At 40.9% G+C, this 23931-nt stretch overlaps 1 protein-coding gene across 4 annotated transcripts in view; it reads right to left on the reverse strand.

The window, feature by feature from the left end:
- LOC308364803 (homeobox-containing protein 1) overlaps positions 1-16292 on the reverse strand; it is a 29873-nt gene extending 13581 nt beyond the window's left edge. For 3 of the 4 annotated variants that reach the window (XM_080838049.1, XM_080838048.1, XM_080838046.1), the window contains exons 1-5: positions 16145-16292; positions 15428-15524; positions 14299-14713; positions 6236-6321; positions 5782-5892 (exon numbers count right to left, since the gene is read on the reverse strand). In XM_080838049.1, the coding sequence (XP_080694175.1) occupies positions 5782-5892; positions 6236-6321; positions 14299-14713; positions 15428-15506 (691 nt within the window). In that variant the 5' untranslated portion in view covers positions 15507-15524; positions 16145-16292. Of the gene's footprint in view, positions 1-5781; positions 5893-6235; positions 6322-14298; positions 14714-15427; positions 15525-16006; positions 16107-16144 lie in introns of those variants that run through there. The other variant, XM_080838047.1, reaches the window with a different exon arrangement.
- Between the last annotated feature and the right edge of the window lie 7639 nt (positions 16293-23931).

Here is a 23931-nt window from a genome sequence, read left to right on the forward strand (position 1 = left end):
ACTTAGACATGCCATGAAGTCACCTACATCACATCATGTGATTTATTCAGTTTCACACACGGACGCTCTAATATTTCTGGATTAAAACAGGTTTAAGAGTTAATTCTTACTCCCACCAAATTGTTGCTAAAGAAGCTTCAAATGGTAAAGCACTTTCCTTCTGATGTTTGACTTGTTCCAAAAAAGCACTTACAGATAGAACCTTCTAATCCAAAGAGCTCTTGCTTGGAATTATAAAGATCATTCTTGCGAAACATGGAGAAACAGTGATTTGGAACAGTTTCAAGAAACAGTTTACTCATCCTTTGTTTTAAAAAGATAAAATTAGTGGTGTAACAGAGTGCCTTTCTTTTATCATTAATGACATTTATTTTATTTATTTTTAGGCTGAATCATCTTTTTCTTATTTAAAAAGCATTGCAGGTTAGGTCAAAAGGTGTTTTGTTCAGTGTAGAGGTCAGTTTCAGGTAGGAGCCATTAGTATAAGTTTCCTTTAGGTTAGGCAGCAAGCAGCTACTGTAATAAATTGTCCAAGCAAGTGAGTATATCAGGACAGTATGAAGGCCGTATATGGCTGTACATTTACTGTACTAAATCATAAAATGACCGGGTCATCAGAGATTAGGGAAACATGCTAAACTAAAATACTGGCTTGTCCAACAACAATGCTACAGCCAGTATATTCACCTTTTAAAATGTCTGTTCTGGAGTAGAATGTCTGTTTTGGCCTGTGTGATTCCACCCGCTGCCAATATCTCCAGTACCTTTTCAAAACCCCAGGTTGCCAGATAACACACGAACACATTCCAGTACTTGCATTCTCACCCTGAGGCACGTGTGCAGCTGGGTTATCAAGGTAGTATTTGAGACACACGGCCAGTGAAGTGACCTAAGTAGAGATGGCTAAGGCATTCATGCAACACACGAATGTTTGACTCTAAATTCACTAAATTTACGAATTACGATTACTCCATACATTGAACGAATACTGACGTCCAAATAGAGTAAAATCTGTCATGCCCATCCCTAGCTATTTATATATCTTATCGAATAGAAACCATAAACCTATTTTAGAAGAGTTTATTCAATTTTATGACAATCAATGGATGTGGTTAAATCTCAGGGACCATATACCCGTTTCATGTACGTGACACTGAATCCCATGGAGTTCCCCTCCCAATAGCATAGAACAATGAAGTACATCCAAGTCCATTAGACTGCTGTGCAGTGAGAGACTGGGCGGCTCAATGCATCTGTGTAGCAGTTTTAGTCTGCTATTAAACAAAGTTTCAATATTCAGCATCCCTGAACAGTTTACAAAATGCCTCACAAATGTCACAATATGCTTGCACGGGATGTCTTGTGTGTGAATGTGTGGGAGGTGGAGATGGCTCATGGATGTCCACGGATTTCAGTCATGTTAACTTGAGCGGCATGCAGGACCTGCACTCTCTCTTGTCCCTCTTGCTTTGCCTCTAGATCCTTTGCCTCTTGTACCACTAGGGCTTGCACTCTTCTCCTCCTCCTCCTCCTTTATCTAGCTCATCCTCTCCACCCTCTGTCTCTTGTATCAGTAGCACCTGACCAGCCCTCACTGGCTTTACTTCACACTGGTGAGGGCACATCATAACTGAGATCCGCATCAGGCTACAACAAGGAAGAACAGTAGGTTACTACTCTGAAATAGGTGTGAAATGATTTTTACATGATTTGTTAAATTGAGCAATGTTATCATTATCAGGGCCTGGAAAACTCCAGTGTGTAGCCAACATTGGGAGCAGTGGGCTTGTTTTCGTGTAAACGGGCTTAGCTTTGGCTAACGTACATAGCCACCCATGCATCTAGTTTACACTCACACATATAAACTCCTCAAAAAAAGTTCGGAAACATAGCGGCCCACATTTTTTTGCCAAAATCCTAAAAAAAAGTTTGGAAATGTTTCTTCAGTCGATTATCCCTCCCCTTTAATAATACCAATTGGTATTGTATTGCATATCGTTGGAAAGCCTGATTAGTCACCTTTACAACGAGGTACGACTTGTAAGGATTGTGCAATCGTGGAATGAGCAACACAGCTAACCGTGTGGGTAGTGGCCCAAAAAAATGTGCCAAAACCCCCTGCAATATTCTTCTGTTGGTATTCACTCTTGTTTTGAGTTGCTTGGTGGATTTGATGATTCTCCCACAGTATTAACAAAACAACAACACATATTGACCATGTTTACAATTTATTAATTTTACACTGTCAGGGACCTCAGTAGCATGTGGATCGTGCATTCGTGGAATGAGCAACACAGCTAACCGTGTGGGTAGCAGCCCAAAAATGTTTGCCAAAATCCCCTGCAATATTCTTCTGTTGAAATTTAGTGAGATATCGGAATGACATTCTGGAGCCAATGGCAACCCCATATCTCCAGAATCTGGGACCTAACTCCATCCTCCAGGATGAAAACGCTCGCCCCCACAGAGGCAGGATCATCACAGAGTACCTCCAGAACTTGGGAGTGGAGAGTATGGAAAGGCCTGAGTCCAGACCTCAACCCAATTGAATACTTGTGGTGCTTGGGCGTGCTGTACGTGCCAGAGTGACCAATGCAACCATGTTAGCTGACTTGTTACAAATTCTGGTTCAGGAATGGGATGCCATCCCACAGGAGGTGCCAAGCTGTTGTGGCTGCGTATGGATCTTCCACATGCTACTGAGGTCCCTGACAGTGTAAAATGAATGGTGTAAAAATGGTCAATATGTGTTGTTTTTTCCTTAATACTGTGGGAGAATCATCCAATCCACCAAACAACTCAAAACAAGAGTGGATACCAACAGAAGAATATTGCAGGGGATTTTGGCAAAAAAAATTGGGCCGCTACCCACACGGTTAGCTGTGTTGCTCATTCCATGAACGCACGATCCTTACAAGTTGTACCTCGTTGTAAAGGTGACTAATCAGGCTTTCCAACGATATACAATACAATACCAATTGGTATTATTAAAGGGGAGGGATAATCGACTGAAGAAATGTTTCCGAACTTTTTTTGAGGAGTTTATATTGAGTAGAAAAAAATCTAAATAATCATAAAACTGGTTTATAATTTGCAAACAATAAAAACACTCCAAACATATACATTAGCTGATCTACTTATAGTGTAGGACTCAATGTGGCTTGCCATTGTCAGAGTTTAATGCTGGTCTTGTGTTCGATCGCGTAGTTTCAACCTGGCAGCCCATATAAGCCTCTAGTCTGGGGAGGAGGGAGAGGGGGACACAAGGCTCTCCAATATGTTGCATTTGGAATGCAGGTCCGATTTTAAACGCTTGGTTCCGGGCTACATATTACTCCTTTAAAGTTATTATTCTTTAGGCTACCCCTTACTAAAGTCCTTTTTGGATCCTTGTAGACTACTCATAGGATGACTCTGGTGTCATGAGACAGTTTATCCCTGCAGTTCAGTTGGATTTCATTTCATTTCAGTTTCAATCTAGCACCAACCAATAAAACGCCTGGGATGTTAAAATTAATTAATGTTCCATAAATACGGATAACAACACAGTTTATACAGGGGCTTATCAATACTTTGGTACTGACAGTTCAGGGACCGGAGCCAATTTAGTACTAGTTCTCAATTCCCATCCCTCGTCATGATAGACACTAATGTTCCTAGATACAAATTTGCTGAAGTATCGAGTGTATTGAACTTACCAATGGTGGAATAGATACAACTAACATTAATATAAGAAGTAAGAGATAATGTATAGTCCTCCGGTCAGTATCAGAAAATAAATTCCGACGGGACGCGCAGCGGAGGGGTCTTCTTTGGTCTAGAAGGGATTTATTTTCCGATACTGATTGATGGATTATATATTATATTACCCCACTGATTTTTTTTATACGATTACTTGCCAAAAGACATTTCTCCAAAATACCAAATTTCCGTTACTTTAATTGAACGGACTACTTGTGGAATGCTTTGAAAGATGTGAATTAGAGTTACAAAACCTGTTGCCAATTTTGCAGTGGTCAATATAAAGAAATATCAGACCTCTGAACCCCAGGCCCAATCAAATGAATGCAATTTTTTTGCAATATTTTGAGGAGCTGTATAATAAGAAATAAAAAGTATTATGTGAAATAGACCCACAGTAAAGCAGCAGGGCCAACAGCAGCTCTCTCCTAGTTCTGGTATCGTAAGAAGCAACTGTATAGCCTAGAAACAGGCAACACTGTATTTGTTGCTGTGACAGCAAGGATAACGACCTCAGGCATAGAGTGTAAAATGCACAAATCTAATAACCTCAACTCGTCTAATAGAACACATTTGCAACTTCAAAGCTAGGTAGGCCTACTGATGAAATGTTAAATAACTGAGCAGACATTCTTGCAATTGCTGCCGTGCGATTTGTGGCAGCAAAATAAAACAACAGGTATTTTCTGGAAATAAAAGTTTCTGAATAGAAAACCCAGGTTAAGGTTAGGCTTAGTAGACATTCACTCCTTCCCCCAATAGTATAGCCTGTAGTGTTTACGGTGTGGTGACACGAAATAATGATCTTAAGCTGCAATGGCATTAGTCTCAGGTAACTGGTATACAATGTTCATTTGATTTCTTCGTTTACACAGTGTTTTTTAACTTATAATTCTTCTGGGAACAAACTGTAGGCTATTTGCTGCAGTCGATGCATCCAGAACCCCAGCAGAACCCAACAGGTGAGTGAGAGCCTGTTGAACACTGGATCAATGGGGAGAGTGGACATATCAAGGTATTCATTTACGCAACACAAGAATACTGGTGACTGTATGTGTAGATATTCTGACGAGATGGGATATCCCAGAGAAAAGGAAATAATAATGGCAAAAGCAGTAAACACTAGTCTGCTAGCCAGACTGGCGAATGCATTAGATATGGGAGGTTATGAACTATGTTTAGGTTGATGAATTTGATGAAATTGATGAAGTCATCGAGTAGGTAGGTCTAGAAGGATGTTTTGTGGAAAATGGGCTGGTGTTACGTGGCATTTCTTCTTCATTTAATTTAGACTTAAAATTAAATTAAATTATACTTCCCAGATAATTGAGTCTTTCAAGGGGTTTAACCTTTTAAAAACAAAGATTTTATTCTTTGGTAAAAGCCTGCCATGATATCTGTTAACTTCGAAATCAGACTTGGGCAGTGGTGGTTTGGGATTTGCGCATTTAAATGTCCCTTTCAGAGAAGAATATATTGCTATGCCTTCATTCAAAATCCACTCCTTGTCGAAGTTTAATTTATCATCCCAGTTTAGTGGTTCTGTCAACCATTTTCTTCGTCAAAATAGGACCCATTAGGTTCCTTTAGGATTTTTCTGATTAAGATATTAATTGAAAATGTATACCAATTGTGATCATTTGAGCCACCTGTGTTTTGTTAAAAGAAAAAGGCTGCAAGATCACAGATTTAAGTGCTGTAACAATCATGATGCACTCTGCTCCAACTGTTTCTACCTGCATCACAGTTTTAACTCAGCACATCTATACGTTCTTGTTCAATTCTTAACAAAGCAAGTTCTTGTGTAGCCTGTCCCCTAGTCAGGCCTGCATCATCTGTTGAGCTGGTGCTGTGCAGGTAGTTTAAATCCCCTGAGTTGATTAGGTATGCATCTATCTTGGGGTTCGGCACAACCCTGAATTGGCACAACCTGGGATAAATCCATGTTGACTGGCTTGGTTTGAATTGACAAAGGGGTTGAACCTTGGTCAAATTATCAACCCTGGTTGTTGGTGTGAAAGAGGTATAAGTGGCTCACACCTGGGCTGTTGCGTTCGAGCAGGTACCACCGGTAGAAGGCCCGGCGCTTTGAGTCACTCATCTCCAAACCCTGCTGCAGCAGCCATTGGGAGATGTAGCTTTGGCTGATGCCTGGAGGAGACAGAACAGGAGATCAGGAGACAGAACAGGAGATCCGGAGACAGAACAGGAGATCAGGAGAGAGAACAGGAGATCAGGAGGGAGATCAGAACATGAGCAGGGAAGTTAAATAAGACACAAGGAGGAGGTTGATATTGAAACCACCAAAATGTGTAATGAAGAGCAGCAATGTGTTTCTATCTATTTGATATTTAAACTCTGATGAATGCACTCAAGTACCTGCAGAGCATTGGAATGACTACAGTAAGTCAAGTTCAGCGTGTGTAGAGTATTTGTATGCATGTATTGATTTGACTGTAACATCCATTAGAGAACATCAAAAAATCTAAAGTACCTGTGACCTGTCCAACGATGGCCTGAGAGATCCTCCTGTTATTCAAGAAGGCCTTGATCTCCTCCTTCACCAAGTTGCTATCTCTCCTGCAACCACAAACACACATTTCTTAACTTTAGAGCCTGAGGGCAGATTGATGATTTCAGTCATACTCTGATAAGGTGGACATTTTATGAAACAAAGGTAAAGACCATGATTCTAACAAAAGGTTGTAGATATTTCAGCTCAACAGCCAAACAAATCACACCCTCCCTTACATTCTCCAGCAGCAACGTGTTGATTGGTCAGAATAGTGGAATCGCTCGATCCAAGCAACTTTGCATTTACAAGAATGAGTACATACACTGGACTTTTTTGCGCACACATGCATAACAAACAGAGGAATGAAAGAATTAAATTGCAAATAACCCATATTATCGGTTGCCAGTTGTATTCTACAAACAACTGTTGGCTTGATGCAAGTAACTCCACTTTGCATTGTGACACCTGTAACAAACATATACAGCCGCGGAAAAAATTAAGAGACCACTTCAAAATTATCAGTTTCTCTGGTTTCACTATTTATTGGTATGTGTTAAAGTAAAATGTACATTTTTGTTTTATTCTATAACCTACTGGCAACATTCCTACCAAATTTCAAATAAAAATATTGTCATTTAGATCATTTATTTGCAGAAAAATGACAATTGGTCAAAATAGCAAAAAAGATGCAGTGTCTTCCACACCTTTACTGGCCTGGCTGTGTGGCATGGAGCATTGCCCTGCTGGAAAAAACACTTCTCAGAGTTGGGGAACATTGTCAGAGCAAAAGGAAGCAAGTTTTTCTTCCGGGACAACGTTGTACTTTGCCTGGCTGAGGTTTGTAAAAGACCATAAAGATTGAACCAAAGCGGACTGGAGGGTCTTCTAGTTCGTCTTCTCTGATGAGTCCAATTTTCAGCTTTGCCCAACCCATGGTCGTCTGATGGTAAGACGGAGACCTGGAGAGGCCTACAAGCCACAGAGTCTTGCACCTACTGTGAAATTGGACTCATCAGAGAAGACGAACTAGAAGACCCTCCAGTCCGCTTTGGTTCAATCTTTATGGTCTTTTACAAACCTCAGCCAGGCAAAGTACAACGTTGTCCCGGAAGAAAAACTTGCTTCCTTTTGCTCTGACAATGTTCCCCAACTCTGAGAAGTGTTTTTTCCAGCAGGGCAATGCTCCATGCCACACAGCCAGGCCAGTAAAGGTGTGGATGGAGTACCACCAGATCAGGACCCTGTCATGGCCAGCCCAATTTCAAGACCTGAATCCCATAAAAAAACCTCTGAAATGTGATCAAGAGGAAGATGGATGGTCACAAGCCATGAAAAGAAGCCGAGCTGCTTGAATTCTTGCGCCAGGAGTAGCATAAAGTCACCCAACGGCAATGTGAAAGACTGGTGGAGAGCATGCCAAGACACATGAAAGTTGTGATTTTAAATCAAGGTTATTCCACCAAATATTGATTTCTGAACTCTTCCTAAGTTAAAGCATTAGTATTGTGTAGTTTAAAAATGAATATGAGCTTGTTTTCTTTGCATTATTCGAGATCTGAAGACACTGCATATGTTTTGCTATTTTGATCAATTGTCATTTTTCTGCAAATAAATGATCTAAATGACAATATTTTTATTTGAAATTTGGTAGGAATGTTGCCAGTAGGTTATAGAATAAAACAAAAATGTACATTTTACTTTAACACATACCAATAAATAGTAAAACCAGAGAAACTGATAATTTTGAAGTGGTCTCTTAATTTTTTCCGCGGCTGTATATCCAATATAGCACTGCCTCCTGTGTACCACTGCTTAATATACGTCCAATATACCACTGCCTCCTGTGTACTACTGCTTAAATACTCCGCTCCTACGTGTGCTCCTCTCAGCTCTCCACAGACCTGCCCTACATCATCAGCACACTCACAAAATGAGCTACCTCCTCTGGGAAGAGAAGCAGTCATTAGCTGCTGTTATATTAAACTGTCCTCCTCATTAGAGATGTAGGTGGACAGAGACAGACAGTATGATGTAAAGAGAGGGTGAAATAGGGAGGGAGAGGAAAGGAGCCACAGAAAGGAAGAGAAAGGGATTGAGCAGTAAAACTTGTGAAGGATAGAGAAGGATAGAGTGAGGCAGAGAAAGTAATTGAGGTAGCATGATGTAGACTGATGATGCAATAGGTTTTAACCTATATAATGAGGCACTTTTCCACTGCAGGAACTCACAGGCCGTTTCTAGGGCGGCTGGCACCTTTAGACGTTTTCCACTGCAGGAACCAGCCCTATAGGACCTCTTCCGTGAAATAAGTAACAACAAGCGCCATTTTTCAAACCAGCAAGATTTACCTGAGGTTAAGTGGTGAATACAGCTAAATAAATTATAATTTACATAGTTAGCTTGTTGAGGTCACGGTAACTGAATGAACACAAGCAAAACGTCAGCTGAAATATGGGCTTTAATTCATATTAGTGGTGCTGGTATATCCATGTATCAAGTAATTACAGCTGCCAAGAAGCCATTTTATCAAATGTTTGCAACTTTATAGCAAAGTTCAACTGTCGACTCGACCTTGAGATACGTTATCTAAATCTGCATTATCTATAAAATCTCTAGCTGAACAGTCTAATGTTGGTGCTGCCACTGGAGAAACACATCATTATTTGTTGTGCACAGAATTGATGTTGCGATTGAAGCAGGGATTAAAATTAACTTTTTTCACCACCGTCCCGAAAATCATTTTCAACCGCCCCGAAACGTCCCGGAACCGTCCCGAATTTCATGAAAAAAAAAAAAAAACTAAATTCGGTGCAAATGAATTCAAACAATGAATTCCATTAAGATTATACAAGAATAAAAACTGCTGCTGGCAATAGATTTAAAATCCAAAACTGTTTATTAAAACTCTCTCAATTGGTTTGGGTAATTTCTTAAAACTGAGATAACATTCCTATTCCTGCATCCCATTTAATACAAGAATATGTCTTTTTCCACTCATTTAATTTAATTTTAATATTTTCTTTTCATAAATATGTATTAAATGATTCCCCATAGTCCATTCTCTTGATTTCATAGCTTTCAGCGTTGTTTATTTATGTTAGAGCTTCCATCCAATCATATTTCAGCTATCATGTGTTGGCAGGCTCCAAGAAATCTTCCCCGAGAATAGAAATCTTCCCTGAGGCCTTCAGAATTCACAGTGAAGGCCCGTGTACATCTGATTGGTTATCACAACTGGCTGTTTCAGTTCATTTAAGTGGAATGAACTGAAACAGACAGTTGTGATAACCAATCAGATTCCGAGTTGGCGACTGTGGGCCTTCTAGATAGAAGGCCCCGTAAGATTTCGTTCCTCGCGTTGAACGTGACACGTAAACGTCCTTTGATTGGATACTGAGGCAGACCGGTGCAGTGCTTCAGTGCTCAGTTTAGTTGGCTAATGTGAAAACGACGTACATCGGTTGCAATGCTTATTATGCTAGTTGTTTCAATTGGTAAGACTAAATATAATTACATTAACCAACTCAAATAAACTAGTTTACACCAACTTGATAATTCCAGTTTTTGATACAATTACAACGCCATTTTCAAGACGGAACTTTCAAGAAAAACTGGATATCGTGAGGATAGGAAGTTTAATGAAACTGCTTTGCAGGTGGGACAATGCGATGTTTAGTGGACAAACTTGTTAAAGCTCACATAGGCTACTTTCGGTGGACTGAATAAAACTTTGTAGACTAATCCCTGAAAATCGCCTTTTATTTTTAAGTTGTGACAGTAATATCCAAGCGATCATATAACTGAGAGTTTACTACTCTTAAGGTTTTGTTAATACGGGTGTATTGATTTTAAATGCTCCGGAAATATTAATTAAGTCTGTTGTACTCGACTATGTTAAGGTGATGCAATGCTCACTTATACTGCCTTTCTGTATATGGTTCGAGAGCCATGGCGTCATAATGATGGTATTAATTAAGGTGGATTCACTCAGTTTAACATTGTATAGGACAGGGCTCTTCAATAGGCGGCCCACGGGCCGGATCCGGCCCTTGTGATGCTTTGGACTGGCCCCCAGAGTGAGCTCCGGTAGCTTTATTCAGTTTGTGACTATTGCTAATTGTACACTCTCACGTGTAGTGGGTGGCGGTATGCACCCATATAGGTAGTGGTATATTTTTTTCCTACTCTGATATACAGCCGCGGAAAAAATTAAGAGACCACTTCAAAATTATCAGTTTCTCTGGTTTTACTATGTATTGGTGTGTGTTAAAGTAAAATGTACATTTTTGTTTTATTCTATAACCTACTGGCAACATTCCTACCAAATTTCAAATAAAAATATTGTCATTTAGATCATTTATTTGCAGAAAAATGTCAATTGGTCAAAATAGCAAAAAAGATGCAGTGTCTTCAGCTCTCGAATAATGCAAAGAAAACAAGCTCATATTCATTTTTAAACTACACAATACTAATGCTTTAACTTAGGAAGAGTTCAGAAATCAATATTTGGTGGAATAACCTTGATTTAAAATCACAACTTTCATGTGTCTTGGCATGCTCTCCACCAGTCTTTCACATTGCCGTTGGGTGACTTTATGCTACTCCTGGCGCAAGAATTCAAGCAGCTCGGCTTCTTTTCATGGCTTGTGACCATCCATCTTCCTCTTGATCACATTTCAGAGTTTTTTTTATGGGATTCAGGTCTCGAAATTGGGCTGGCCATGACAGGGTCCTGATCTGGTGATACTCCATCCACACCTTTACTGGCCTGGCTGTGTGGCATGGAGCATTGCCCTGCTGGAAAAAACACTTCTCAGAGTTGGGGAACATTGTCAGAGCAAAAGGAAGCAAGTTTTTCTTCCGGGACAACATTGTACTTTGCCTGGCTGAGGTTTGTAAAAGACCATAAGGATTGAACCAAAGCGGACTGGAGAGTCTCCTAGTTCGTCTTCTCTGATGAGTCCAATTTTCAGCTTTGCCCAACACATGGTCGTCTGATGGTTAGACAGAGACCTGGAGAAGCCTACAAGCCACAGAGTCTTGCACCTACTGTGAAATTGGACTCATCAGAGAAGACGAACTAGGAGACCCTCCAGTCCGCTTTGGTTCAATCCTTATGGTCTTTTACAAACCTCAGCCAGGCAAAGTACAACGTTGTCCCGGAAGGAAAACTTGCTTCCTTTTGCTCTGACAGTGTTCCCCAACTCTGAGAAGTGTTTTTTTCCAGCAGGGCAATGCTCCATGCCACACAGCCAGGCCAGTAAAGGTGTGGATGGAGTATCACCAGATCAGGACCCTGTCATGGCCAGCCCAATTTCGAGACCTGAATCCCATAAAAAAAACTCTGAAATGTGATCAAGAGGAAGATGGATGGTCACAAGCCATGAAAAGAAGCCGAGCTGCTTGAATTCTTGCGCCAGGAGTAGCATAAAGTCACCCAACTGCAATGTGAAAGACTGGTGGAGAGCATGCCAAGACACATGAAAGTTGTGATTTTAAATCAAGGTTATTCCACCAAATATTGATTTCTGAACTCTTCCTAAGTTAAAGCATTAGTATTGTGTAGTTTAAAAATGAATATGAGCTTGTTTTCTTTGCATTATTCGAGATCTGAAGACACTGCATCTTTTTTGCTATTTTGACCAATTGTCATTTTTCTGCAAATAAATGATCTAAATGACAATATTTTTATTTGAAATTTGGTAGGAATGTTGCCAGTAGGTTATAGAATAAAACAAAAATGTACATTTTACTTTAACACATACTAATAAATAGTAAAACCAGAGAAACTGATAATTTTGAAGTGGTCTCTTAATTTTTTCCGCGGCTGTATATGGCCAGAAAACCTTAGCCTGTAAGTATTTTCTTAAACAGTTGATCAGTTATTACTTAGAAACATTACTTCTTGTGGAAACCACTTGTACTGAACCGTAGTTTGTTCGAATTGTTTACTTTGATGAATATGCTAAACGCTAGCGCGGTCTCTATGGAATTTCCCCTATAAATTAGCATTAAGCTAACGTCTATCACAGTTAAAAATGCAATGCTAAGTGATTGTTTTTAGAAACGAATGTTACGAGATGAGATTACCAAGATTACTCTGTATGTCTGCTCAGTTTTACAGTGCTTCTTAAGTAAAGGTTTGTAAAGAACTTCAAGCTTCAGACTTTCTCTTGGGAAAACTGTTATCTATCTGCCAAGCCAATTTAGCAGGCTAGAGGGATCATGCCACAAACAGAGAAGCACGGGCAGAATAGTAAAACAAAGAATTGGTGCACTTGGAAGTTGTTTGCCAGTTAAATGAATTAAATTCTCAAGAACTGATACAATTCACCTGAACTGAGTGAAATTTGTAACACTTTCCCTTGATATAATACCATGCACTTTTAAGTTGTTGCAATTCTATTCAGTTCCATGCAATGCACTTTGTTGCTGGAGATGCATTTGATTCAGCCTGTCACTCAAATCAGTTTAATCTTAAATATTGAGGATAATGACCAGTCAAGTTGTGTTGGTTCATCTATTTACAATGAAGTGCATGTTTTTGTTAGTTAATTGCATTTCTTAAAATGTCTTGGTTATTGCTCACCTTGTTTGATTTTTGAATCCTTGGGCCTATGCGCCTCTAGCACTTACAAAATAGAATATAATGACTCCTTCAGTATGTTGTTGTAATTTCTTTATAAATTACCGTGATAACTCATATTCTCCGGCCCCTGACTTTGCCTCAGTTTCAAGAACCGGCCCCAGCTCCAAACTAATTGAAGAGCCCTGGTGTAGGACATCGCTGAAGGCCAGCCTAGTCGTGAAATGCACGGACCGCCACTAATAGAACACAAACGTGAGGCGCGAGTCCATTTCAAGTCAAGTCAGATTTATTGTCAGTGTCTAATGTCTTCATTCAAGGACATTGAAATTGCGTTTCTTTTCCGTTTAAATGAGTTGCAAGTGCAATAAAAAACGGGCTGAAATTCTTGTCGTCCCAAATTAAATTGTTGATCGTCCCAAAGACATTTTAATACGGCCCCGGGACGACGTTAATTTTAATCCCTGGATTGAAGACCAAAAGATTATCACTTGTAGGTCCGTAGTTCCTGCACAGAAAAGGCTGAAAGGCATCACCTGAGAAGTCTACAAAATAGACTAACATTTAAAATAGAAAAACATTTAAATTTAACAGGGACAGAGTTACTCTGATTTTCTAGGGCAAGTGCTAACGGTCCTGTATAGTCGAGGACTAGTTTTAGGAGGTTTTCCTGCTGAAATGATCAGCTATTGGCAAATGACAGCACTGATTGGTCAGTAAGTCTCTGTCAGTGCAAGGTGCCAAAGGCACTAACCAGGAAGTAACCAGTCCCTGGAGTACACATCTGGACACATCTGGGCCACAAATCCCTTTCTGAAATGGCATGGACTATCTCTCGATTGTGACATATTTCAACCATAAAAAAGCAAGTTTAGGTGGAGGACACTCACTTGGAATTAAGATTAGCCAATAGCGTCTGGTATTCACCCCATAGTGCTGACTAGTTCAGTGAACTAGCTAGCTATCTGTCTGTCTACGATACTTGACAATGACAGTAGATGCTTTCACGCTAGACACAAAACCAATGTTAGTTTCAGTGGAGAATTGCTCGCCAACCAGAAAATGTTTAATGGTCAATTAGAACAACGTTGTTTAAGCTGAAGTTGCAAATGAGACAACGTTTTAAGGAGAATATTACGGAATAGAATAAGAGAGTAATTTGATTGGAGATTACATTTGGAAACACCCCCAAGTGCAGGATACACCGTTTTTTTTGTTCAGTTTTTAAGGATGAGTAAGTATTAGGATAATATGCCAAAAACTCATAAAAGAGCATTTTTTTTTTTATGGAGTCTGGAGTCCCTTCAGGTATATTGTGAAATGACAAATTAAGATGTTATATTCATTATGTGTCCAGATGTGTGGTTCAGGAGTGGATGGAGGTGTGATTGACTATGGAGAACACCATCCGCAAGTCTTGGATTGGTTCAGTAGCGCATCATAAGTATGATCTCACCTCATGTACTCCTCCACCTTCTCCTCCAGGTCCCAGTCCTCCTCCGGCAGGTCATAGCTAAATGAGCGCTGGACTCCACTAGGGGGGTAAAGGGGCGGAGGTGAGGCCTCATAGCTGTTGCTTGGTGACAGCGAGGCCTCCATCACAGGGGTCTGTGTGGTGGCGGAGGTGAGAGAGGAAGATGATGACGACGACGATGAAGACGCAACTGTTGCTACATTGGCAACAACAGTGGGAGGGTCAGGGTGGTTGTCACAGCAGGAAGGGGAGCGGTGGTCAGAATCAAGCCGCTCCAAAGACTCTAGAGCCTGAATGATCTGCGGTTTGGTCATGCCTGAAAGTCGAAGCCGCTGAAGGAGGTCAATCTGCTCTATGGTGTAGCGAGGCTCCACATCACAACACTCCATCCTGGCATCTGAAAGACAAGTTCAAGTTGATCAAATTGTACATCTGTACTGGAATTGAAGGCACAGGATGAAAGCTTCTGCTAAATTCATACATGGAAATTCTCACATACATTTTAATACAATAAAAAGCTTTTAACAACAAATGTTCCACATTCCAACAAGAAAATATGAATCCTCAAGAGGCAGTAAAGCATAGACAGAGGAAATGGCCCTAGCTGTTTGGATACATATGGAAAAGGCACTTGATGATTCACTTATAACCTAGGGACAAACACTTCACCAGTCAGGGTTAGAGGGGATAAAGCGATTGAAGCCCACATTACACAAACTATGTTAAGAGGCAAAACGCATGAAGGCCGGCTTTGAGCTGCAGTTCATCACAGAAGTCAAAAATGGAAGAGGGGCATTCCCTGTTAAATTTAGTAACACAACCGTCAAACGTTCCACTCTTTGTGTCATAGTGCCATTTACTAGATGAAGTCTACTGTTATTATACACACTAAGGCGCATAAAAATGTGTTACTGACATAGACGAATGTAACGAGTGATGTGCATCATTTTGTAATTTTCGATCATTAACGTTACACTTTCATGGGGAAAATAACGCTTTGGGGTATTTCGTAGAAAAACAAAAACCACAATAAGTCCATGCTGGTCAGTCTTTTATTGAGGCGTAGTTGTACAACCACTGTTTGATATACATAAACATGCGCCTGTGATACCTGAGAGCGGAGGCGACAGTCGGCCCGTCGGGAGCGGTTCAGTGCGTGGAGCCACGGCAGGTAGGCACCACTGTCGCATGGCTCAGAAAATCACGGGCTGAAGGACACAGATGCGAGAAACAGGTTATCGAGCAGAACACTGTAATGCCAATCGGCCACCAACAACTGGAAACTCAGTCATACGCTAATCAACTAGCTATGGGTCCGCCAAAACATTTGAAGATGAGCTCTGACGTTAGCAATCCTCACCTTACATAACTTAAGCGGTCTACTGTGGTTTGAGGTATTAGCTTGCTGGACAGACTTTGCTAACTGATACAGGTCACAGTCGCTGCTTTGTTTTACTTTCTGTTATGGCAAGCTCTCTACGACTGCGTTACTTCTCATGTTACGTAACCGGTCTTTGTATTTAAAGCTAGCTTAATGTGTGTACTGCGTGCACATGCAAATGTTATATTGGCTATCTAGGATATCCAGCTAGCCATCTATCTGGCTAAAGGTGCTAACATTAAGTAAGTAAACGTCAATAATATTACGTGGGCTGATATGGACAACTAACACGAACAGACCACAACCTACATTTCATCGCAACTGTAGACAACAGTTGTGAGGGAGAGCAGTAGCAAGATTGCTAGCCAAAATATTAGCCAGCTAAGTTAGCTGGAAAGTTAAGGTTAGCACACGTCCTAAAAGCTACTGTTACCAAACGTTACTTACCTCCCAGTGCAGCTGCTAAGTGCTGAGATGTTTGCCGCAGCCAGACGACGTGGCTGGTGCACTCTGCTGGCACTGCTTTCCACTTTGAACAGTCCCAACTAGCTATTGAAGGTGAACCAGATGGGTCACATTGTCCCGGGATGCTGCGGTGAGGTAGGCGGTCGGTGTGGAAAGGGAATTCGGTCTGACCTCTCACCCGCAGCTGTCCCAACTTGATTCAGGAAGTGTTTATGCTACCAGTGTAGAATATTAAAAAAAAAAAAAAAAAACACACCGTCTGTAGGGGCATCCGCATGCACCTATGTTGTTTTTGCCTTTAACTGCACTGATAAAGCTCACAGTAGCGTAGTACCAAAAGTACACCTCTGGAAGAATAATGCTGCAATCGTATGAACTCGCAACGTTTTATATGTCTAAAAATAAATGTTAAACAGCAATATTACTGTGGTGTGTGCTTGTAATCTACAAGGACAAAATATCGGTAAAGTGACACAATTGACGCTTGTGTAACTAATATATCAACTTTTTACTTTCAAACGTTTTAGGTCCCTGTAAAGCAGACATAGTAGTGCTGGATTTACTAAGGGTCCTGGGGCTTCTCCTATTCAAAGCACCATCTCCAAATCATCACAATAGCCTTCTTCAGGCCATCTAGGAATACCCATTTGAAACCACAATAAAATGTTGACTATCCCACCTTTAACACAACATAACAAATACACACTTTGGTATTTCAACATTGCAATGACAATTTAGCCACACCCATTGTGAACCACTAGGTGAGGTGATGCTTATTACAATGTTGAAAATGTAACACTCAACTAGAAAATGCATTTCCTGAAGGAAATACCAGTGCATGAAATGCTAAGGTTAAGAAAGGAAGAAGAAAAGAAAGAAGAGTGAAAGAAGGAAAGAAGAAAGGAAAGAAGAGTGGAAGAAGGAAAGACAAAAGGAAAGAAGAGTGAAGAAAGGAGATAAGAGTGGAAGAAGGAAAGAAGAGTGAAAGAAGGAAAGAAGAAAAGAAAGAAGAGTGAAGAAAGGAAAGAAGAGTGGAAGAAGGAAAGAAGAAAAGAAAGAAGAGTGAAATAATGAAAGAAGAAAGGAAAGAAGAGTGAAGGAAGGAAAGAAGAGTGTAAGAAGGAAATAAGAAAAGAAAGAAGAGTGAAAGAAGGAAAGAAGAAAGGAAAGAAGAGTGTAAGAAGGAAAGAAGAGTGAAGAAAGGAAAGAAAAGTGGAAGAAGGAAAGAAGAGTGGATGAAGGAAAAAAGAAAGGCAAGAAGAGTGGAAGAAGGAAAGAAAAATGGAAGAAGAAAATAAGAAAGGAAAGAAGAGTGGAAGAAGGAAAGAAGAGTGAACCAGAGTGGCTCTGGATGAAGAGATAAAGAGAGAGTGAAAATATTGAAAAAAGGAGATCAAAATGGAGTGAAGAAGAGAGATTGAGTGTGAGAGAAAGTTGACTGAGAGAGAAAGATGGAGAGATGGAGAGAGAAAAAAATAGAGAATGGATGGTGTCTTAATGTTCCTAGTTACAGTTAAATTGAGAGGGACAGAGAGAGAAGAGGTTCTTTGGATTTGGCACAGGTGTCAGTAAAGCACAGGTGCAAGCCAGTTTAAAGACCCTATTATGATGTCATAATGGCCCAATGTAAGTCAATGGGAGAAATTTATATTCGTTTTTCTTTATTATCTTAAAAAGTATAAAGTTTAGAAAAGTGAAAAATACATAGCATAAGTGTCGTTTACAAGACCTACGCGACAAAGTTTGAATGAAGTTTCTACGTTAAGCGGTTCGGGCTGAATTAATCGCAGAAAAAGGTAACAAGAATAAGAAGAAGAAGAAGAAGAAGCCTAGGAATATACAGGGCTTTTCATGCACTGTAATAACCCTATTAATAAGAGTTGAGTACACAGTAATATTAATAAAGCTGTGAAGGTATGATTAACTAGAAAATGCATTTCCTGAAGGAAATACCAGTGCATGAAATGCAAAGGTTAAGAAAGGAAGAAGAAAAGAAAGAAGAGTGAAAGAAGAAAGGAAAGAAGAGTGTAAGAAGGAAAGAAGAGTGAAGAAAGGAAAGAAAAGTGGAAGAAGGAAAGAAGAGTGGATGAAGGAAAAAAGAAAGGCAAGAAGAGTGGAAGAAGGAAAGACAAAAGGAAAGAAGAGTGAAGAAAGGAGAGAAGAGTGAAAGAAGAAAAGAAAGAAGAGTGAAGAAAGGAAAGAAGAGTGGAAGAAGGAAAGAAGAGTGAAATAATGAAAGAAGAAAGGAAAGAAGAGTGAAGGAAGGAAAGAAGAGTGGAAGAAGGAAATAAGGAAAGAAAGAAGAGGGAAAGAAGGAAAGAAGAGGGAAGAAAGGAAAGAAAAGTGGAAGAAGGAAAGAAGAGTGGATGAAGGAAAAAAGAAAGGCAAGAAGAGTGGAAGAAGGAAAGAAGAGTGGAAGAAGGAAAGAAGAGTGAACAAGAGTGGCTCTGGATGAAGAGATAAAGAGAGAGTGAAAATATTGAAAAAAGGAGATAAAAATGGAGTGAAGAAGAGAGATTGAGTGTGAGAGAAAGTTGACAGAGAGAAAGATGGAGAGAAAAAAAAATAGAGAATGGATGGTGTCTTAATGTTCCTAGTTACAGTTAAATTGAGAGGGACAGAGAGAGAAGAGGTTCTTTGGATTTGGCACAGGTGTCAGTGAAGCATACTAAGGCAGAAGGCAGTAACTTCTATGTTAAAGCTCAGTGGTATGATAACAATGGAATAATGACCCTATTAATTAATCAGTAGTAATACTATTTCATTTATCACAATTACCAATACAATGATTATCACACACACACACACACACACACACACACCATTGAATTATCACATTAAGCACATAAAACAATGAACTTGAATTGTCACATGAAACACATAAAACATCTATGTCAGTCCATTGGGGTGTGTGTGTGTGTGTGTGTGTGTGTGTGTGTGTGTGAGAGAGAGAGAGAGAGAGAGAGAGAGAGAGAGAGAGAGAGAGAGAACGATAGATAATGAGGCCCATTTTCCCCCTCCACATGCCCCCGCTCGCCAAGCGAAGTTACCCGATTTAGATGCACCTTTTTCGGACTAGCCACAGGCACTGGGTGGGGGAATAGCCCGATAGCTTAGCATATCTGCCATGCAATTCTAATGGTAATGCTACCTAGCTTGGTATGCTAACTGTCGGTAGCCTATACATCGTGAAATCAACCAAAATTCTGATGTCACTGGCTTTAATTTGATAATGGCATGTTAGTAGTACATTTAATATCAGTACATTTGTTTAATTACTGCTGATATTTTACAAATACGTCAAAAACTCATTTTTGACCAAACTTGAAGTTACGGTCTTTTGCCTTAGCACGGCAGAGTAAAGCACAGGTGCAAGCCAGTTTAAAGACCCTATTATGATGTCATAATGGCCCAATGTAAGTCAATGGGAGAAATTTATATTCGTTTTTCTTTAATATCTTAAAAAGTATAAAGTTTAGAAAAGTGAAAAATACATAGCATAAGTGTCGTTTACAAGACCTACGCGACAAAGTTTGAATGAAGTTTCTACATTAAGTCAAGTCAAGTCAAGTCAAGTGTACTTTATTGTCAAAAATCTATGTAACAGGGTTAGCACAGAAGTTTGAAATTGCGTTTGACCAGTCTCCAATGTGCAGTTTAAAACATTAAATAAGACATTGACAAAATCTCTCTCACACACACACACACCCACACACACACACACAAACATTTAAATAAGACATTGACAAAATCTCTCTCACACACACACACACACACAAACATTTAAATAAGACATTGACAATAATCTCTCTCTCACACACACTCTCACTCACACACACACATACACACACACACACACACACACACACACACACATAGCAGCAGAAGTACAATCAGTGGTCATAAGGTGCAACAGTAAAGTAAAGTGCCAGTGGCATGGTGAAGTGACTATGGAATGTTCATGTGGTTTTCTTCAGTGTGTTGATGAGTCTGATGGCTTGTGGAAAGAAGCTGTTGCTCAGTCTGCTTGTGCGGGCCCGCAGGGTGCGGTACCGCTTCCCTGATGGTAGAAGGGAGAACAGACTGTGTGCTGGATGAGTTGTGTCTTTGATGATGTTCATTGCCCGCTTTGAACAGTGTGAAGTGTACAGTTCCTGAATGGCTGGTAGGGATGACCTGATGATCTTTTCTGCTGTCCTCACCACCCTCTGCAGTGCCTTCTTGTCTGCAGCTAGACAGCTGCCATGCCAGACAGAGACGTTGCTGGTCAGGATGCTCTCAATAGCACCTCTGAAGAAGATGGTGAGGGCAGAAGTGGGGAGATCAGCTCTTCTCATCCTTCTCAGGAAGTGGAGTCGTGTCTGCGCCTTCTTGACCAGTGCGGTGGTGTTGGTGGTCCATGAAAGGTCATTTGTGATGTGCACTCCCAGGAACTTTGTGCTTTTCACAGACTCTACTGCACTGCCGTTGATGATGAGTGGGATGTGTGTTGGTTGTTTCTTTCTGAAGTCCACAGTAATTTCTTTAGTTTTGTTGACGTTGAGAAGCAGATTGTTCCTCTCACACCAGTTGATGAGTAGCTGTACCTCCTCTCTGTATGCTGAGTCATCGTTGTCTTTGATGAGGCCCACCACTGTTGTGTCATCTGCAAATTTGATGAAGTGATTCGTTTCAAATTTGGCACAGCAGTCGTGGGTCATCAGCGTGAACAGCAGAGGGGATAGCACACATCCTTGCGGCACCCCCGTGTTTATGATGGTGGTCGCTGAGGAGTTGTTTCCGACTCTGACTGTCTGCGGTCTGTTAGTAAGAAAGTCCAGCAGCCAGTTGCACAGTGAAGTGCTGATGCCTATTTTACTCAGCTTGTCCACCAGATGTTGGGGGATGACGGTGTTGAACGCAGAGCTGAAGTCAATGAACAGCATCCGCGCGTGACTGTTTTTGTTCTCCAGATGAGCCAGGCAGAGGTGGAGTGCTGTTGCTATGGCGTCATCAGTGGAGCGCTTGGGGCGGTAGGCAAATTGGTATGGATCCAGAGTAGTGGGGAGGGTGGATGTTAGGTGGGCCTTTACCAGTCTCTCAAAGCACTTCATCATGATGGGAGTGAGTGCTATGGGTCTGTAGTCGTTCAGTGATGATGCCGGTGACTTCTTGGGTAGTGGTACGATGGTGGTAGCTTTGAAACTTGCTGGTATGATGGCTTGGTTCAGAGAGGTGTTGTAGATGTCTGTGAGGACGTCGGTGAGTGAGTCTGCACAGTCTCTGAGCACACGCCCGGGTATGTTGTCTGGACCTGCAGCTTTCCTGGGGTTCACCTTGAGTAGGGTCGTCCTCACGTCCGCTGGGTCCAGTTGAAATGTTGTGCTGTCAGGGTTTACGGGTTTTTTTGTGGGTGTTGTGGTGTTATTTTCTTCAAACCGGCTGAAGAAGGTGTTGAGTGAGTTGAGGAAGTCTGTGTTGTCCTCACACGGTGGGGGGGATGGTTTGTAGTCTGTGACTGACTGGATGCCTTGCCACAGGCGTCTTGGGTCCTTTGTGTCAGTGAAGTGTGAGTTTATTTTTTGTCCATATGCACGCTTGGCTGCTCTCACGCCCCGGTGCAAGTTGGCCCTGGCAAACTTGAGGGCCTCCTTGTCCCCAGACTTGAAAGCAACGTTGCGTGCCCTCAGGAGCTCACGTACCTCCCTGGTGAACCAGGGTTTTTCGTTCTCTCTCACTGTAATGTCCTTGATGACGGTTACATCTTCCATGCATTTTGTTATGTATCCAGTTACAGAGTCTGTGTATTCGGTGAGGTTGACGTCCTGGTTGGTGGTGGCCGCCTCCCTGAAAACCGACCAGTCTGTGCATTCAAAGCAGTCCTGTAGAGCTGATGTGGAGCCCTCTGGCCAGGTCCTGATCTGTTTCACAGTTGGCTTGCTTCTCGTCAACAGAGGTCTGTAGGCTGGGATTAGCATAACAGAGAGATGGTCTGATGAACCCAGGTGGGGGTGGGGAACAGCTCTGAAGGCCTGTCTGATGTTGGTGTAGACCTGGTCAAGTGTGTTCTCACCCCTTGTTGCAAAGTTCACACACTTGTGATAGTGTGGCATTACTGTTTTCAATTTGGCCTGATTAAAATCGCCAGCGATTATGCAGACCGAGTCCGGGTGTGTGTTTTGTAGTGTACTCACAGAATTGTACAGAGTGGAGAGTGCCTCCTTTGTGTTGGCGCTGGGGGGAAGGTAAACAGCTGTGATGTTGACGGTATTGAATTCACGCGGCAGGTAGAATGGACGGCAGTTGAGGGTTAAAAACTCAATGTTCTCTGAGCAGTGACTTGTAATGACTGCAGCGTTTGTACACCAGTTGTTATTTATATAAATGCACACACCACCTCCTCGAGATTTACCCGTGCTGGCGTGGTTTCTGTCAGCGCGGAATGTTGTAAACCCATCCAGTTTAATTGCGCTGTCCGGAACGTTGTTGTGAAGCCACGTCTCGGTTAGGATGATCGCGTTGCATTCTCTCACGCTTCTTTGTGTGGTTAAATCCAGCTTACGTTACGGTCTTTTGCCTTAGCACGGCAGAGTAAAGCACAGGTGCAAGCCAGTTTAAAGACCCTATTATGATGTCATAATGGCCCAATGTAAGTCAATGGGAGAAATTTATATTCGTTTTTCTTTAATATCTTAAAAAGTATAAAGTTTAGAAAAGTGAAAAATACATAGCATAAGTGTCGTTTACAAGACCTACGCGACAAAGTTTGAATGAAGTTTCTACGTTAAGTGGTTCGGGCTGAATTAATCGCAGAAAAAGGTAACAAGAATAAGAAGAAGAAGAAGCCTAGGAATAACAATACAGGGCATTTCATGCACTGTAATTACAGTGCATGAAATGCCCTGTATTGTTATTCCTAGGCTTCTTCTTCTTCTTCTTCTTATTCTTGTTACCTTTTTCTGCGATTAATTCAGCCCGAACCACTTAACGTAGAAACTTCATTCAAACTTTGTCGCGTAGGTCTTGTAAACGACACTTATGCTATGTATTTTTCACTTTTCTAAACTTTATACTTTTTAAGATATTAAAGAAAAACGAATATAAATTTCTCCCATTGACTTACATTGGGCCATTATGACATCATAATAGGGTCTTTAAACTGGCTTGCACCTGTGCTTTACTCTGCCGTGCTAAGGCAAAAGACCGTAACTTCGAGTTTGGTCAAAAATGAGTTTTTGACGTATTTGTAAAATATCAGCAGTAACTAGAAAATGCATTTCCTGAAGGAAATACCAGTGCATGAAATGCAAAGGTTAAGAAAGGAAGAAGAAAAGAAAGAAGAGTGAAAGAAGGAAAGAAGAAAGGAAAGAAGAGTGTAAGAAGGAAAGAAGAGTGAAGAAAGGAAAGAAAAGTGGAAGAAGGAAAGAAGAGTGGATGAAGGAAAAAAGAAAGGCAAGAAGAGTGGAAGAAGGAAAGACAAAAGGAAAGAAGAGTGAAGAAAGGAGAGAAGAGTGGAAGAGGGAAAGAAGAAAGGAAAGAAGAGTGAAAGAAGGAAAGAAGAAAAGAAAGAAGAGTGAAGAAAGGAAAGAGTGGAAGAAGGAAAGAAGAAAAGAAAGAAGAGTGAAATAATGAAAGAAGAAAGGAAAGAAGAGTGAAGGAAGGAAAGAAGAGTGGAAGAAGGAAATAAGGAAAGAAAGAAGAGTGAAAGAAGGAAAGAAGAAAGGAAAGAAGAGTGTAAGAAGGAAAGAAGAGTGAAGAAAGGAAAGAAAAGTGGAAGAAGGAAAGAAGAG

Source organism: Sprattus sprattus (genome assembly GCF_963457725.1).
Source record: "Sprattus sprattus genome assembly, chromosome: 4".
In the NCBI taxonomy this organism is placed as follows: Eukaryota; Metazoa; Chordata; class Actinopteri; order Clupeiformes; family Clupeidae; genus Sprattus; species Sprattus sprattus.